Source organism: Melanaphis sacchari, unplaced genomic scaffold (genome assembly GCF_002803265.2).
Source record: "Melanaphis sacchari strain LSU unplaced genomic scaffold, SCAv2.0 Contig182_pilon_pilon, whole genome shotgun sequence".
Lineage (NCBI taxonomy): Eukaryota > Metazoa > Arthropoda > Insecta > Hemiptera > Aphididae > Melanaphis > Melanaphis sacchari.
Genome location: NW_020270870.1, coordinates 709,961 through 724,874, shown reverse-complemented (window position 1 = coordinate 724,874; position 14,914 = coordinate 709,961). Strand labels below are relative to the sequence as shown.

Here is a 14,914-nt window from a genome sequence, read left to right as displayed (position 1 = left end):
CAAATTCTATTATTTTTAAAGTGTTTATCCTACAGAATAATATTATTTAGGTAAATAAATTTACGAAATAAAATATGCACTGCCGCATTGGTGCGTATAATATATCGGTACCTATATATGCGTATAGATAGCGTGTCGTGGTCGATTTCTGTGAATGAATCCCATCCACCGTGCCATTAAATTAGCTTTATTGTAACGTATTTGGCGTAGGTGTTGAATTTATAAATAACTATATCTACTACTATAGCTAAATTCCTCGACTTAACCGCGTGCAGTTATTTAAAAAAAAAATGCAACTATTTATAATATTTGTATAATAATATATACTACAGTTTTTATAATTTAATAACTTTGTATGAAAAAAAAAAAAAACGTAAAATTATTCAAATGCCTCTCCGAAAAATCGTTATATTTAAGTACAATACATCCCTTCCTCTCCTTCTATCAGACAATAATTTAAAAAATGGGCGAAATAGGAATACTCGAGGAAGTATTTGAAATAACTCTGTGAAAAAAATCGTAAAATTATTCAATAGTTTCGAGAGAAACTATTCCTACACGAAAATATTTGTTCTAATATATACCTATATGCAATATACATATAAATATAAGAAAATTATATAACATTTAAGAATAACCTAAGAATTATAAAAGATTACAGTAGTATTTTCGAAAAAGAAAGTGTTAAGGTAAATGTTCATTTATGAATTTAACATAATAATGCAATGAATTTATAAACATAATATATAAACTATCCCAGAATTTATGATCAGCTAAGAATCGCATGAATGGATAAAAGTGTAGATACTACCATTTTATCAAAGTTAAAATAGTTATATATATGAAAATATAAAATTGAATAAAATAGACTTTTATACCCAACATTATTCGTAAACGCAGTAAACTACGAAAATATATAATTACGTAAAGTTTAATTTTTTTAAGTAAATATATTACATTATTACATTACGTAAAGTATAATATATCTAAAATTATGATTTCAGGTGCAAAATTCATAATGGCGTGCCGGGATGTTAAAAAAGCGGAACAGGCAGTGTCCAAAATCGTGGTGGACTTGGACAACTGATCATAGAGGAATTGGATTTGGTATCTTTTGCTTCAATTAAATGTTGAACGAAAAATATTTTACAGAAAGAAAAACAAATTCACTAGCTGCTAATGAATAATGCCGGTTAGTTCAGTGCACAATGTATGTTTGACAGTCTTATACTTTTATATATAAGTTGCAGGACCTATGATGAAATCCAACTTAACGAATATTATAGGCGTCATGACGTGTCCTAAGGGTAAAACCGAAGATGGTTTTAAACTTCAATTCGGCATAATTAATCATTTATTGGCATACTTTTTATTCACATTGCTTCTGTTACCAATAGAATCCGAAGTTCAGCACCAGCTCGCATTGTAATCGTGTCGTCTCTGGCACACGTATGTAAGTTACAAAACACTAGTATTAGATAAAATATTGTTTAATAAACTTAGTGTATATAGTGATCACTGTGCAGGACACTGTAATCGATATCACGATTATTATTTAACGATGTCGCACATTCGAAGTAGTCTTGAGATGTGTTGAGGAAAGTAGGTAGTTTAAAAATAAAAGAATCACTTTATTTTAAAAGTTACAAATAAAATGAATATTTTATTATATACAATTTAAAAAATAGTTAAAATAAAATCTAAGTCTTATTGTCGTAAGCACGTTGTACACAAGTCTACTGTAATAACTATACCTATTCTCTCCTAATGTTAGGTGCTTTACCCATATTTATAGGTCTTATCTATGAAAAAAAGGTGGCGTGATGATCCCATATCCTATTTTTAATGTGTATTTTATGTATATGGAGGAAACAACTTGTTGTTTTCACCTCTTGATCTAGTCTTTATTTAATATCCGTATAATTGTATCAATATCTACCTATACGCATTAGTTGCTATACCATAAATTATACTTTATGTATAATTTATCATGTTATATTATTTTATAATAACTAAAATAGAGTTTAGGGGTTTTGGGTTTACTACATTAACAAATTTGTAGGTTAAGATTTACAAACATTTTAGAGTTAGGTGTGTCTATATTTTTATATAATGTGATATTATACGTAATAGTTATCGCTGTTAAGTGAAAACCCTATGAGATTCAATTCTTTGTACAAAAAGCAATATAGTAAATAAATAAAATTAATTAAAATAAATTTATCTATTATAGAAATCTGGATCTAATTAGTATATTAGGTATAGGTACAATAATTGTCGTATATCAGGTTATAGCAACTAGTGTATTAACTACTGTAAAAGTACAGTGATGTATTTATCGTGTCATCATGAATAATATATTGTTACACGTGCGATGCGTCCGGTATGGCGGTATAGGTAATGAAATCATTAGGTATATGCTGTACTGCAATGTACATAGTTGTTCCTATATTGATGTGTTGTGTCGTACGATCCGCGAAAAGTCTAAATACCCAAATGGTTCCTTTCACTGTGAGTCAGCTGCACTTCTACAGCAGTACCTATATAGGTGAAAACACTAAAACATGTTATATATACTTATTAATAGCATTATATAGAAACCGCAAGTTGTTTAATAATATATATGTTATATTATAGATAATATATAGGATAATGACCACACAATATAACATATATTTATATATCTATCGGGAAAACGAACGAGCTGTAATATCTATGAATTAGGTTTACACAATATTGTACCGTAGGAGTGTATTTGAACGTCTTGATACCTCATGGCTCATACACATTGATATTATATTATTACCTGCACTCTATACCAAACGTACGACACTGCTGTTGCTGCTGCAGTCCGTAGGGATGGAATTTTTTTCATTTCGATGGGATTTAATGATATTTATTCTGGTGGTATCTACACGTCGTAACGTAGGTACATACCTATAGGTAACGTAAGTAAACGCGTACTCGTCATACATATATTACGTACGCGAAAATAATGTAAAAAAATTGAAACATATTATCATGCCATTATAATATAATAATATATTATAATATCGTTACACGCGACGGCGATTGACGTCGGTGTTGCGCGTGTGCGCGACAGCCGCGGCCAAACCGAACATAGACGACGATAACGACGACGACGACGACGACGACGGCCACGGTGTATGGAATATAATATAATAGAGGTGTGGTTGAGCGCTACCGAACACGGTTTTTGTTTGTGGAAATCCCCACCCGAGTGTATCAATCACTGCACCGAGCCGTCCGCTGCCGCTGTAACCTATACGGGGCTGTACAGGATACGCCCGTGCCGGATTGGCCGTGGCCATGGCGACGGGCGGCTAATCATGGGCGGGGCGACGACGCCGGACGATATAACCCGGGGCGGTAGCGGGAGCGGGAACGGAAGTTTGAGTCGGAACGGGAGGAGGCGCGTCACCTCGGTCGCGAGACGGTAGTGGGGGGCCGGCGGGCGGGCGAAACCTCTCACTCGGTCGCTCTCTCACCCTGCCGCCGTTGCCGCCGCCACTGTCGCGCACCAGTAGTATTCGGCCGGTCAATGATATTCCGATGATCTGACGCAAACGATATCCCCCCGAACCGACGACACACGCGCGCGCACGCATCCACGCGCACGCACGCACGCACGCACGCACGCACGCACACACACCCGTATCGTGTCGTATCATACACACCGCCGCTCGGCCGTATACAGTCTACACGTACGTCGCCGCGACGACCGCATTACGTCCGTCGCGTTGTAGGTAGTATAATACCGTCACCAGTATCATATCGTTATTATAATATACCTACCCGTCCGCGTATACTATGGTATTATAACCATACGCCTAGTTCGCCGCCGTAATAATTATCGCGTACATATTATTTACCGCAGTTATTATTATTGTCACGTCTAAATCTCTGCGCACACACCTATATGTCCCGCGATCGTGTTTAAATACTTTAATAATATTACATAATAACGTATGAATATTCATACTCGTCGTCGACGCATCTAGTTGGGTAGGTATACCTATAGTTTGCGATTATCGTCCTCGTCGCGCGCGGGACAAATTCTACGTGCGCCGCGTAATAATATTTTACTTTGCCCGTCGTTGTGCCGCCGCGACTGAACTGCGGCTGCAAACTCACCGCCGCGGCTCATCCGCATAATATTCCGTCGGTTTCGTGGCTGGCGCGTGGCATGTAGAGCGATGGCACTGGGCATATCTTCGACGCCCACCGACTCGTCGTCGGGCCGGGGATCGCCGGTGAGCCCGATCAGCAGCCCCGTGACCCCGCTGGCCACGCGGCTCGCGCCCATGCCACCCATGGTTCCCAACCCCATGTTCGGGTTGCCCATGCTAAACTTCAGCGTGTCGCAGGTGGCCAGCGTGTGCGAGACCCTCGAGGAGAGCGGAGACATCGAACGGCTGGCCCGGTTCCTGTGGTCGTTGCCCGTCGCCCATCCGAACATCGTCGAGCTGAACAAGAGCGAGGCCGTGCTCCGGGCTCGGGCCATAGTGTCGTTCCACAGCGGCAACTACCGCGACATGTACACCATACTCGAACACCACAAGTTCACCAAGGACTCGCACGGCAAGCTGCAGGCTATGTGGCTGGAGGCCCATTACCAGGAGGCCGAGAAGCTGCGCGGCCGGCCGCTGGGCCCGGTCGACAAGTACCGCGTCCGCAAGAAGTTCCCGCTACCTCGGACCATTTGGGACGGCGAGCAGAAGACCCACTGCTTCAAAGAGCGCACCCGAAGCCTGCTCCGCGAATGGTATCTCCAGGACCCGTACCCCAATCCCACCAAGAAGAAGGAACTGGCCCAGGCTACCGGACTGACGCCCACGCAGGTGGGCAATTGGTTCAAGAACCGCAGGCAACGCGACCGGGCGGCGGCGGCTAAAAACAGGTAAGTCTTTATTTTGCATTTATAATTCATATATACCCAGCTAATACTTTTAACGATATGTATGAACAATTCCGTACCCACAACATAGATAAGTTATATAATGATAAATTTTATTAATAAATTGCAACTATAAATATATAAATACATATTATGTATATTATTGCAATAATATATATAGATATTACTTATCACATAATATTATCTATTCTATTGCGTGAAATATTTATAAAATATATATTATAAATAGAATTATTCTTTTGAACCATGTTCGTTTCGCACGGATTATTGAAGACATAGGTAAAAAATAAGCCATGTTGATAGGTATTATAATAAAATATATAATTATAAGCGTTTCATTTTTACGCTCGGAAAATTATTTATGTTGATTACTTTGGTTATTTTATAATTTTACGTTTTAAACTATGTGCATAACACGTAGGTATATACCACCTGCTAGTATATTTTTGGTATGCATACCTATACGGCCGGTAATAAAAGCAAAAATATTTAACAAACAATAGTATAAATTGTATGTAAAATATAGATGAACTAAAAGTATTATAATTAATACATTTTTTTTTTTTTTTTTAAACAACATAATATTATAAATAACTTATTTAATGCGTTTTTAAGTTATCAATAAAAGTAGCTTTATACAAATACTTAAAAAGATTATCTATGTCTAAACTAAGTAAAATTAAAAGAAAACATTAGTTAATGATTTTTAATACATATTTTATAAACTCTTGAAGAGTACCTACCTATATATATTGATATACAATAATTATTAGTTATTAATTAATTTTTAAAATTTGTTAGAAAATCATATTCTTTGATATTTTTTTTTAAATTTATAATCATGATTCTTTTTATGAAAAAAATAAATTATAAAACATTTAACATTATTTAAAACTCATTATAACTTATAAGTATAGGTATATTAAATATAGGTATTATCTATTGGCTGTTTATATCAATAAAAATATTAATCTTTAGAATTTTCCGAAAATCTTATATTCGATAAATTATTAAATTGCTGTTTCTTTTTCTTTAACTATGATGTTTAATATTTTATAAACTATTTGAAATTCGAATTTAAAAACAATTTTTGATCAAAAACCTATAGATTTAAAGAGCATTAAAGATAATTGATTATACTTGATAATGTTTAATGTATTGTTTTTACTTTTTAATTTTTATATAATAGTTATTTTAATTTAAAATTTTAAAATGATATATTTTCTTAACAAATGATTTATACTTTAGACAAATTTATGTAAAAACACACTGTTGAATAAAAATTATAATAATTAAATACATAACGTATAAATAATGTAAAATATATTTGACTATTCGAACTATAATAGTAAAATAATAAACATTTAAAAAATATAAAATTGCGTATTATATTATATAATGTCAACTATATTACACAGTATTGACATCAATATAATTATAAATTGTACGAAATATACATTATGAAATAGGAATTAAAGTGTCGATACATAACTGGTACATTAAAAAATCAATATATTATGAGTATTATAAAGCATTTAATTTTAGATAAACAATACATATACCTACAATATTTACTATTTATTGTTCATACCTACTTTATATTTTTTGCATTTATTTTTGGAAATTCAATTTAGGTATATTTACTTATAATTAAGTGTATATAATATTTATACCACAATTTTATTTTTTATGTAGGTAACTTCTATATACAGCTTTATTATTATGTACCCATTAGGTCATAATACATATATATTCATTAATATTCTGTCTCTTTAAAAGATAACTCGTCCCTATTTATATGTATATATTTACATTATATATACGATAGTCACGTTAAGATTGACCAAACATAAAAAAATAAGAAAAATAAACTGGTTTTTATTTTTATGAACGAATGCGAAGTTTTTTTTTTAAGAATGAATGCAGGGAAGGCAGGTGGTACATTCAATATTATAGAATATGATAGATTTACATATAAATCTCTCATTACAATGAGATTTTATTATAGTGTAGGTAGAATAATAAGAATATTCGTAATATAGGTAGATCGAATGTGTTTATATTTTTTTATATTTTAAAAACAATATTATTGCTTATTACTCGAATTAATATTTAATATTTATCGACATGGCACGTTATCACCGTAGATTTATAGGTAGAGGGTGTTTGAGTAAATTGTATATATGTATGTATAATTATTTTGTAGGCAAGTCAAAATATATTAATAATAACAAATTACTGCAGTAATTGACTGCATGCAGTCATAATCATATAATTATAATAGCTACATTCAGCTTATTTATTTATTTATTTTTTGAGGGGTGAAAAGTATATATTATTTCTATTTTATAATAAATTGGTAACTTCATGCTTTATTTGAAATCTTTGATTTTTAATTCTGCTTAATATATGCCGTGAGAAATATATTTTGTTATCGAGCTTAATTGCTTAAAACTGAATTTAAAAAAAAAAATGAAATGAGTTTTTACCTCAAAATATGCAGTAGTGCACGCTCTACTATAACATACACACACACACACATATATATATAACATACGATCGTAGTTAACTAATAATAATAACTAATAATATTACATAAATGGATACGATTACACCAGCTCCAGTACGTAATACGAGTAGGTATATTATATGTACGCGTTCTATTGTATTCGACTATCGCAAATACTATAATGTTAAATGATAACATAAAAACCTAGCATTGGTACAGCCGGTATAAATGAATAATTGTCTGACGTATATATTATGCTATTTATATTACCAATCGCCTAAGTAGACGCCCGTTATTATTTTGACATATTTAATTCGATTCACCGTAGTTTGACTGGAAACTATACCGTGTACAATATTTAATAATATAACTGCTGCAGCTATATACCACTAGTAAATACTATAACAGTATAATATAATATAATGTCGTTAACACACACACACACAGAACAATTGAGTATAAAAATTACCAAGTCATACACGAATAATATATATATATATATATATATATTAATTATTTCTCAATTAATAATGTTACCGTCTATATATAAATCGTGTGTGTTTCATTATCGACTACTCAATTCGTATAGGTATTAAATTATTGAACATTGCAATACCACGTATAATAATAACATTACATAATAAAATCTTGCATATACCAGCTAGGGAGGATTGAACGACTGACATGTACAAATTACATCGAACCTGTTACGTGCGCACCGACCGAAAATAAGCGCTTTCGTTAATTGACACACTGCATTATTTTACCTTACAAGAATATAGTTATTTACTAGCTACCAATATAAATAAAAAATTTATACCTTGTATCCACTTATATGTATTAAATAAATATACACTTATTAATACGTACCATGTAATTTGCCGAGACATTCGATGCGTGAACTTATAAAAAAATATATTTTAATATTTGTCTCATTTTCGTATTCATTATTATACAATTTTTGAGAGTATTATTACTTTTATTTGTAAAAATAAAAATAAAATTGACGGGTGCAGCCATTAGTCTTTGCAACCAAAACTGGAATAATAACAATAAATTATAGTGGTACATGGGGTATATAGGATAAGTTTTTAGTATTTAGATTTTTAAAATAACATTTATTGTAACATCTATATTCTATAATAATAAATATTGTTATCCCCATTCCCGATCGTCCGTGTTGATGAAATCGGCTCTGTGTATCACGGACCACGGTAGGCTTATGAAATATAATACAAGTCGGTTCAACCGGGCGAAGGGAACTTATGTATCATTATATATATATATATAGAGAGAGAGAGGGAGTGGGTGCAAATAACTGACGCGTGCACACGTTTTACCTATAATCTTTGACATATCGTACTCCGCATGTATGAGGCGTATGCGTTATAGAGTATATAGTTTTATGCGCGTTTCTACGGCGGTATCTCGTTCATCGCTCAGTACCTGTATCATAATTCATGAATTATATTAATAATATACGCTGTGACATATACGTCGATTCATTCGGCTTGTACGTAATATTATATTATATATTATGTATTTAACAATAATAACAATATTTTAGTTTAGCAATAGCGCATAAAGTATATAATTAATTTTTTAATGACGCGATAAAGTCGTAAATACGATTTAAACTGTCGTCATTCGGAGAAACGCGAAGAGTCGAGACTATTGAATATATAATATGTTTATATCTACCCATAGATTATTTAATGGATACGCGCAGGGTCGGAGTGGCCCACCGGGATACAGGGAAAAATCCCGGTGGTCTGAAAGCTAAATGGCCCATTGGTCTGAAGTATATACCTACCTACCTATATATAGTAAAAAAATCATGAAAATAGTGTTGAGTAATGTGAGGAGTTAATTTATCTATACCTACACGAAAACGAAATTAATAATAATTTTTATATTATTTTTGATATTTTGAATTCTGATAAGCGATTGGGTGATCCACGTGAATTTGCTGTAGCCCGTACATATAGTACATTAGTACCTATATACCTACGACATACCCACGTTATGCAGTGTTGTGCACACTAACACACCATCTATTTTTATAACTTTCGCCGAAGTTCTGCGACACAATAATACCTAATCGCCTCGCGACTATCGAGTCAAATATACATTTTCCCATATTTTGTCATCAGAGTATATATCTACTTAACAGAATACAGTATGATGGACTAGTGAAGTACCTTTATATACTATACATTTATATTTCATACGTTTTAAAAAGTTTTGTTTTTAAATATTATATACTTATTTTAATATTAAATATTTTCCGGTTTTCCTCGAAATGAGTGATGATAAGAAAAGGAAAGACGGTGTTGAAAGAGAGAGAAAGAAAAAAAAAGTAAAAAGTAATTGATTCAAAGTGTAAAACAATGCATGAAATTAAATTCATATTATTGTAAAATAAATTTACCTAAACTTATAACGAATACTGAAAATATCTCTGGTCATAATGATTTTTCATTTAAAACCGATCATATTATTAATATATATATTATGTAAAAGCATTTTAAGATTAATACATTTTGATTAGATAGTGGGTACTATTTTAGATTTAAAGTTTTTTTTAATAGTTTTATTAATAAAATATATAGGTATACCTATATGTAATGAATTTTTATAGTTGATATTTACTTATATACATTTAAAATATAAAATTTATTACATACATAAATAAAATAAAGTTTTTATTCAAAAGATAAAAAAGTTGAATAGCCTGAAGGAAATTTATTCTCCAGGCTTGAATTTTTTCCCTCTCTGCCCCTGGATACGTGTATATAAGGATCCGCTAGGGCTACTGTTTCGTTTTCCGTTCTCGACGATTAACACATTTTAAGTAGGTACAGACTTACTAGATACGATAGGATATGATTATAATATGTATTATCTATATACTATCGAATCGCGCTTTGTTAAAAAAATGTTATATTTATATTTTAACACTTTGCAGATAATATTAAATTTGTACTTCATTGTGCATATCACAAGGTTAAAATGGCATCGTACATCGCGTTTCTCGTGTAATATATAATATTATGATTTATGACAACAAATCGTGATTATTATTTTTTTTTTTCATTATTATTTTCGTTAATTTTTTTGTTCTATTACTTGTATTATATAACATCTATTAATTATTTACCAAAACCACCGATAAAATACTTCATTTTTCCATATATATATATAAACATATTTATAATATGTACGTGTAATATTATAACGTATTCTTATAGGCCACGGCCGATGACTGAAACAATCTAGTTGGTACTTTATGATATAATTGGAATACATGTATAATTGTATACATATATAATATCGATGTATCCTATATATCAAATGACACGTGTTGTTTTAAAATCGATATATTCAGCCGCTGAGTGCTGTCGTTAACGCTTGTACATGCCTATTATCTGTGGGTACCATTCGTACGCTACTATACGTGATTAGACGTATAGTGTGCCTATATACATTATAAAACATAACGTTCACGTGATTTACGATCGTCACGAGTCTCAAATGACTTTAATTATGCGCGCGTGTGCTCTTGTTATTTTATTGCAGTATATTATATTGTTCCATTCATTTCAGATGCTAATAAAAGTGCGTAAGATATTATGTTTATATTTTTATAGATATATTATGTACCAACCAAATTGAATTTTAAACGACTAAATATATTTGGGTTAAATACTTGAATGTACCTATAAAATATATATATATAATACATGTATTATTTTATTTTAAATTTAAATTGTTTTATTTTGTTGATATATTAAGGTGTTTCAAAACATAAACTGTTCAACCTTTTTTTATTTTTAAGACCGTCTTGATAAAATAGAAAATTTACTTTTTATCAGTTTATCAATCAAGTGTAATATATATTATAAATATATATGTAATTATTTGATAATAATATGTAATGTGTACAATGTATAGATTTATGTTTAAATTACACGATAATAATGGCTGTAGCACTGCACTGCAGTAGAATATATGCGATTGGAAAGCCTTAAAACTGTTTTCACGGGTGTACCAGCGGTAGATATTAGGTAAATTACTAAGATTGTTCCTATAATATATACACATGTACCTATAACATATTGTTATGTTCAACATATACAATTTAAAATATCATAAAAGCTTTTTTCTTATATATATTATTACCGTATACATTTATATATAATAACGTGTATATTTAAGTATATATAAGTACATTTACGAGTGAGTTGTTTACCCACGTGAATTCAGAGGAAAATATATATGTTTGTATATAAATATATATGTATGGCGTAGGTACATGCGTTAACATATCCGAGGACAATGATGTATATGTAACTATACCACTTGCTCCCGCTGCCGTGTACCTATATCTATTATAATATTTTTGTTGTTGGTTGTTGTCTTTGTATGATAATATTATATACTGTATAACACATATTATATAAATATATATAATATATATATTACATTTGTGTGTGTAATGTGTATACGACGATGGACATACACCACGACGAAATACAAACAGAAGGCAGCCAAGAGAGGACACATTTTTGACGAATGACGACCGTGAGAATCGTGTGTACCACTTTTATATGCCAACGATGATGACATTCAATACCATAATATATTATTATTATTATTATTATCTGTGTGTGTGTGTCATGTGTGCATATACGCCACCTTTTGTTTTATACATATATATATATATATATAACTTATATTATATGTATACCCCAATACCCCATCATAAACATGATGTAGTACCGCTGCTTCAACCACCGTCACTTTTGAACCTATATTGATTTCACGTGCGTATAGAATGTATTTATTTGGACGATCGTCTTCTCTACACGTGATATAACTATATAATAATATTAATAATTTTAGGCAGAATTTTTTGAAAAATAAAAAATAGTAAAATAAAAACGAATCAAGTATTTCTGCTATATATTATAGATAGATGAAACACGCGATATGTGATATGAGTATATATATATATATATCATGAATGCGATATAATTATAATTTATAGGATAATACGTTTGTATATTATATATAGATAATATACGATCGGTATACTTGTATTGTACACGGGATATACCTACCTCTATATCATATATTATATGATAACTATAGGGAATCGAATTATATAATCGAACCTGGCAGTTAGAGTGAACCGCTTGATGTTATAGAAGGTGCTATAATATATGAATTGCTTATTAGTTATTATAATTATACGTGTGAACATATCATTTCACATAGGTTTAGATTATTTAACAGAATATCAAAACATGTTCTGTGATAAATTAAGAATCGCTTTTTAATTTGTACCAATATATATATATATATTTATGATAATGGACTACCCATCACATTTTATAATATACGTTCTGAAAACCCATATAAATATATATATATTTATAACACATAACCTTGTAGGTTTTTATATTATATTATACAGTGGCATATAAGTAATAAGTATATACATAATACATGGCCGTAAATTCGCGTAGTGTATTTAATCGAAAAATTCCATGTACCGGTATAATAATACCTATATAAATATATATGTGTACATATAGGTGCCGCAGACGTATGCACGCTGTGCGCTACTCGATCTTGTTTTATATAGATACGCGTACATGCCCTGTAATTTTTGCCTAGGCCATTGTCCGTGCGCGCGCGCGTTATCACGACGGATCAAACGGTGGTACAACAGTAGCAGCTGCCCCTTCGGGTGTCAAATTCTGCAGCGACCATTATCAAAAATAACACGTGAACGCGTATATTCATATATAATATATTATATTATGTTCATACTATTTTACTACGCGTGTATACTGCAGTACCTACCTATATATAAAAATAATACGTATAATCCGGACGCACGCACACACACACACATACACAGATATTCAATATGTATATATTAAAATATACCCTCTCGTTTACATTGACATGGGGTATACACGTATATATATATATGTATATAGGAGTGTGTGTGTACGCTGTATATACGACGTAGGTACATATTGTACATACTATGCGTATATAGGTACTGTGAAAAAAATTCGATCAGAAAATGCGATTAGATCAAAAAATAACAATTCAGTATAATGTATATGACATATATACAACATAAATTATATGCTCTTGTGCAGCTATATATTATACATATTAACCCTTTTATGATATCAATACGATATTATATTAGATATAGGTATACAGAAAATTATTCTGTAGTTAAACCTTAAACGCCTTATGACGCCTAGTTCTATTGTCAACATTATTACGAAATTTAATATTATATACTAAGTATATATTATATTATTATAATATATACAATTATATCGTTGCTGACACAATAATTATACTTAAATATTACTGATAGACAAAACTTATGCAGTAAAATATCGTTTAATATTGAATAAATTTTATTATGTACTTATGCTCGTATAATACTAGGTGATATATAATATTTATAGATTTACTCGATTTAACAAATTTGTATTTATTCCATGTATCTCATTTGAATAGGGTAAAAATATTTTATTTTTGACAGTATATAAGATATAGGTAAAATAAAAGTTAAAAGTATTTTGAATTTGAAAATAAAATGTTTAAATGTTAAAAAATTCATGTAATAATTTTAAGAAAGTGATCTTATTCATTTTAAGCCCAGGCGTAAAGTAAAGGTTTATTAGATTAAAATTAAAAGTTTATATCACGGAAACTTTAGAATATACCAATAAATGTTTAATAAAATCGTTAAAATGTTCATTTTAGCATGTTTAAATTAAAGTATAAAACATATTGTCACGATTATAATGAGTTTCAACAGTATTATAGATTGATAATAAAATATTATATTATGTTTAATATTGTACATTTTTAATTAATAGGAGTTGCAGACTTCATTTGATCTTAATTTTCTAAATTTTTACGTAACTTATACTAGTTATGCTTTCGATCTACGCTTAACGTAATATTATCGCTAATGAAAAAAGTTGTTATAAATTTATTATTATAAAATAATAATACAACATATAAAAATAAGATATTATATTATGTAAAATTGGCGGCAACAAAAAAGAAATATAGTATATTTTATAGATGATAAAAAAACTATAATAATACGTTTAAAACTCTTTTCCGTACGTCTGGATTGGACACGATATGGTTTGAGTTATTAAATTTTAAAATATAATTTAAATTTTCAACCACTTTATGTGTATAATAATATACTTGGTCCGTGATTTTCTACTATATACGTATTGATATCATATCTTCGAAAGCGGCGTGGTATACAATAAACATATACACCCATTTAATCTGTAGTGAAGTATAATATTACATAAAAATCTACATAAACTTATTTATTTATTAATATATGCGCCATGCGCGTACCTATATGCCGCAACCACACAAAAATCAAAAATACATAAACG

At 30.6% G+C, this 14,914-nt stretch overlaps 1 protein-coding gene and 1 pseudogene across 1 annotated transcript; both read left to right on the top strand.

The window, feature by feature from the left end:
• Nucleotides 1-1,117: 1,117 nt before the first annotated feature.
• Nucleotides 1,118-2,251, top strand: LOC112592618 (annotated as a pseudogene).
• Nucleotides 2,252-3,558: 1,307 nt separating this feature from the next.
• Nucleotides 3,559-4,925, top strand: LOC112592599 (homeobox protein SIX6-like). Its single transcript, XM_025336709.1, has one exon. The coding sequence runs from the start codon at nucleotides 4,218-4,220 to the stop codon at nucleotides 4,923-4,925; it is 708 nt and encodes a 235-aa protein (XP_025192494.1). The 5' UTR covers nucleotides 3,559-4,217.
• Nucleotides 4,926-14,914: the final 9,989 nt, after the last annotated feature.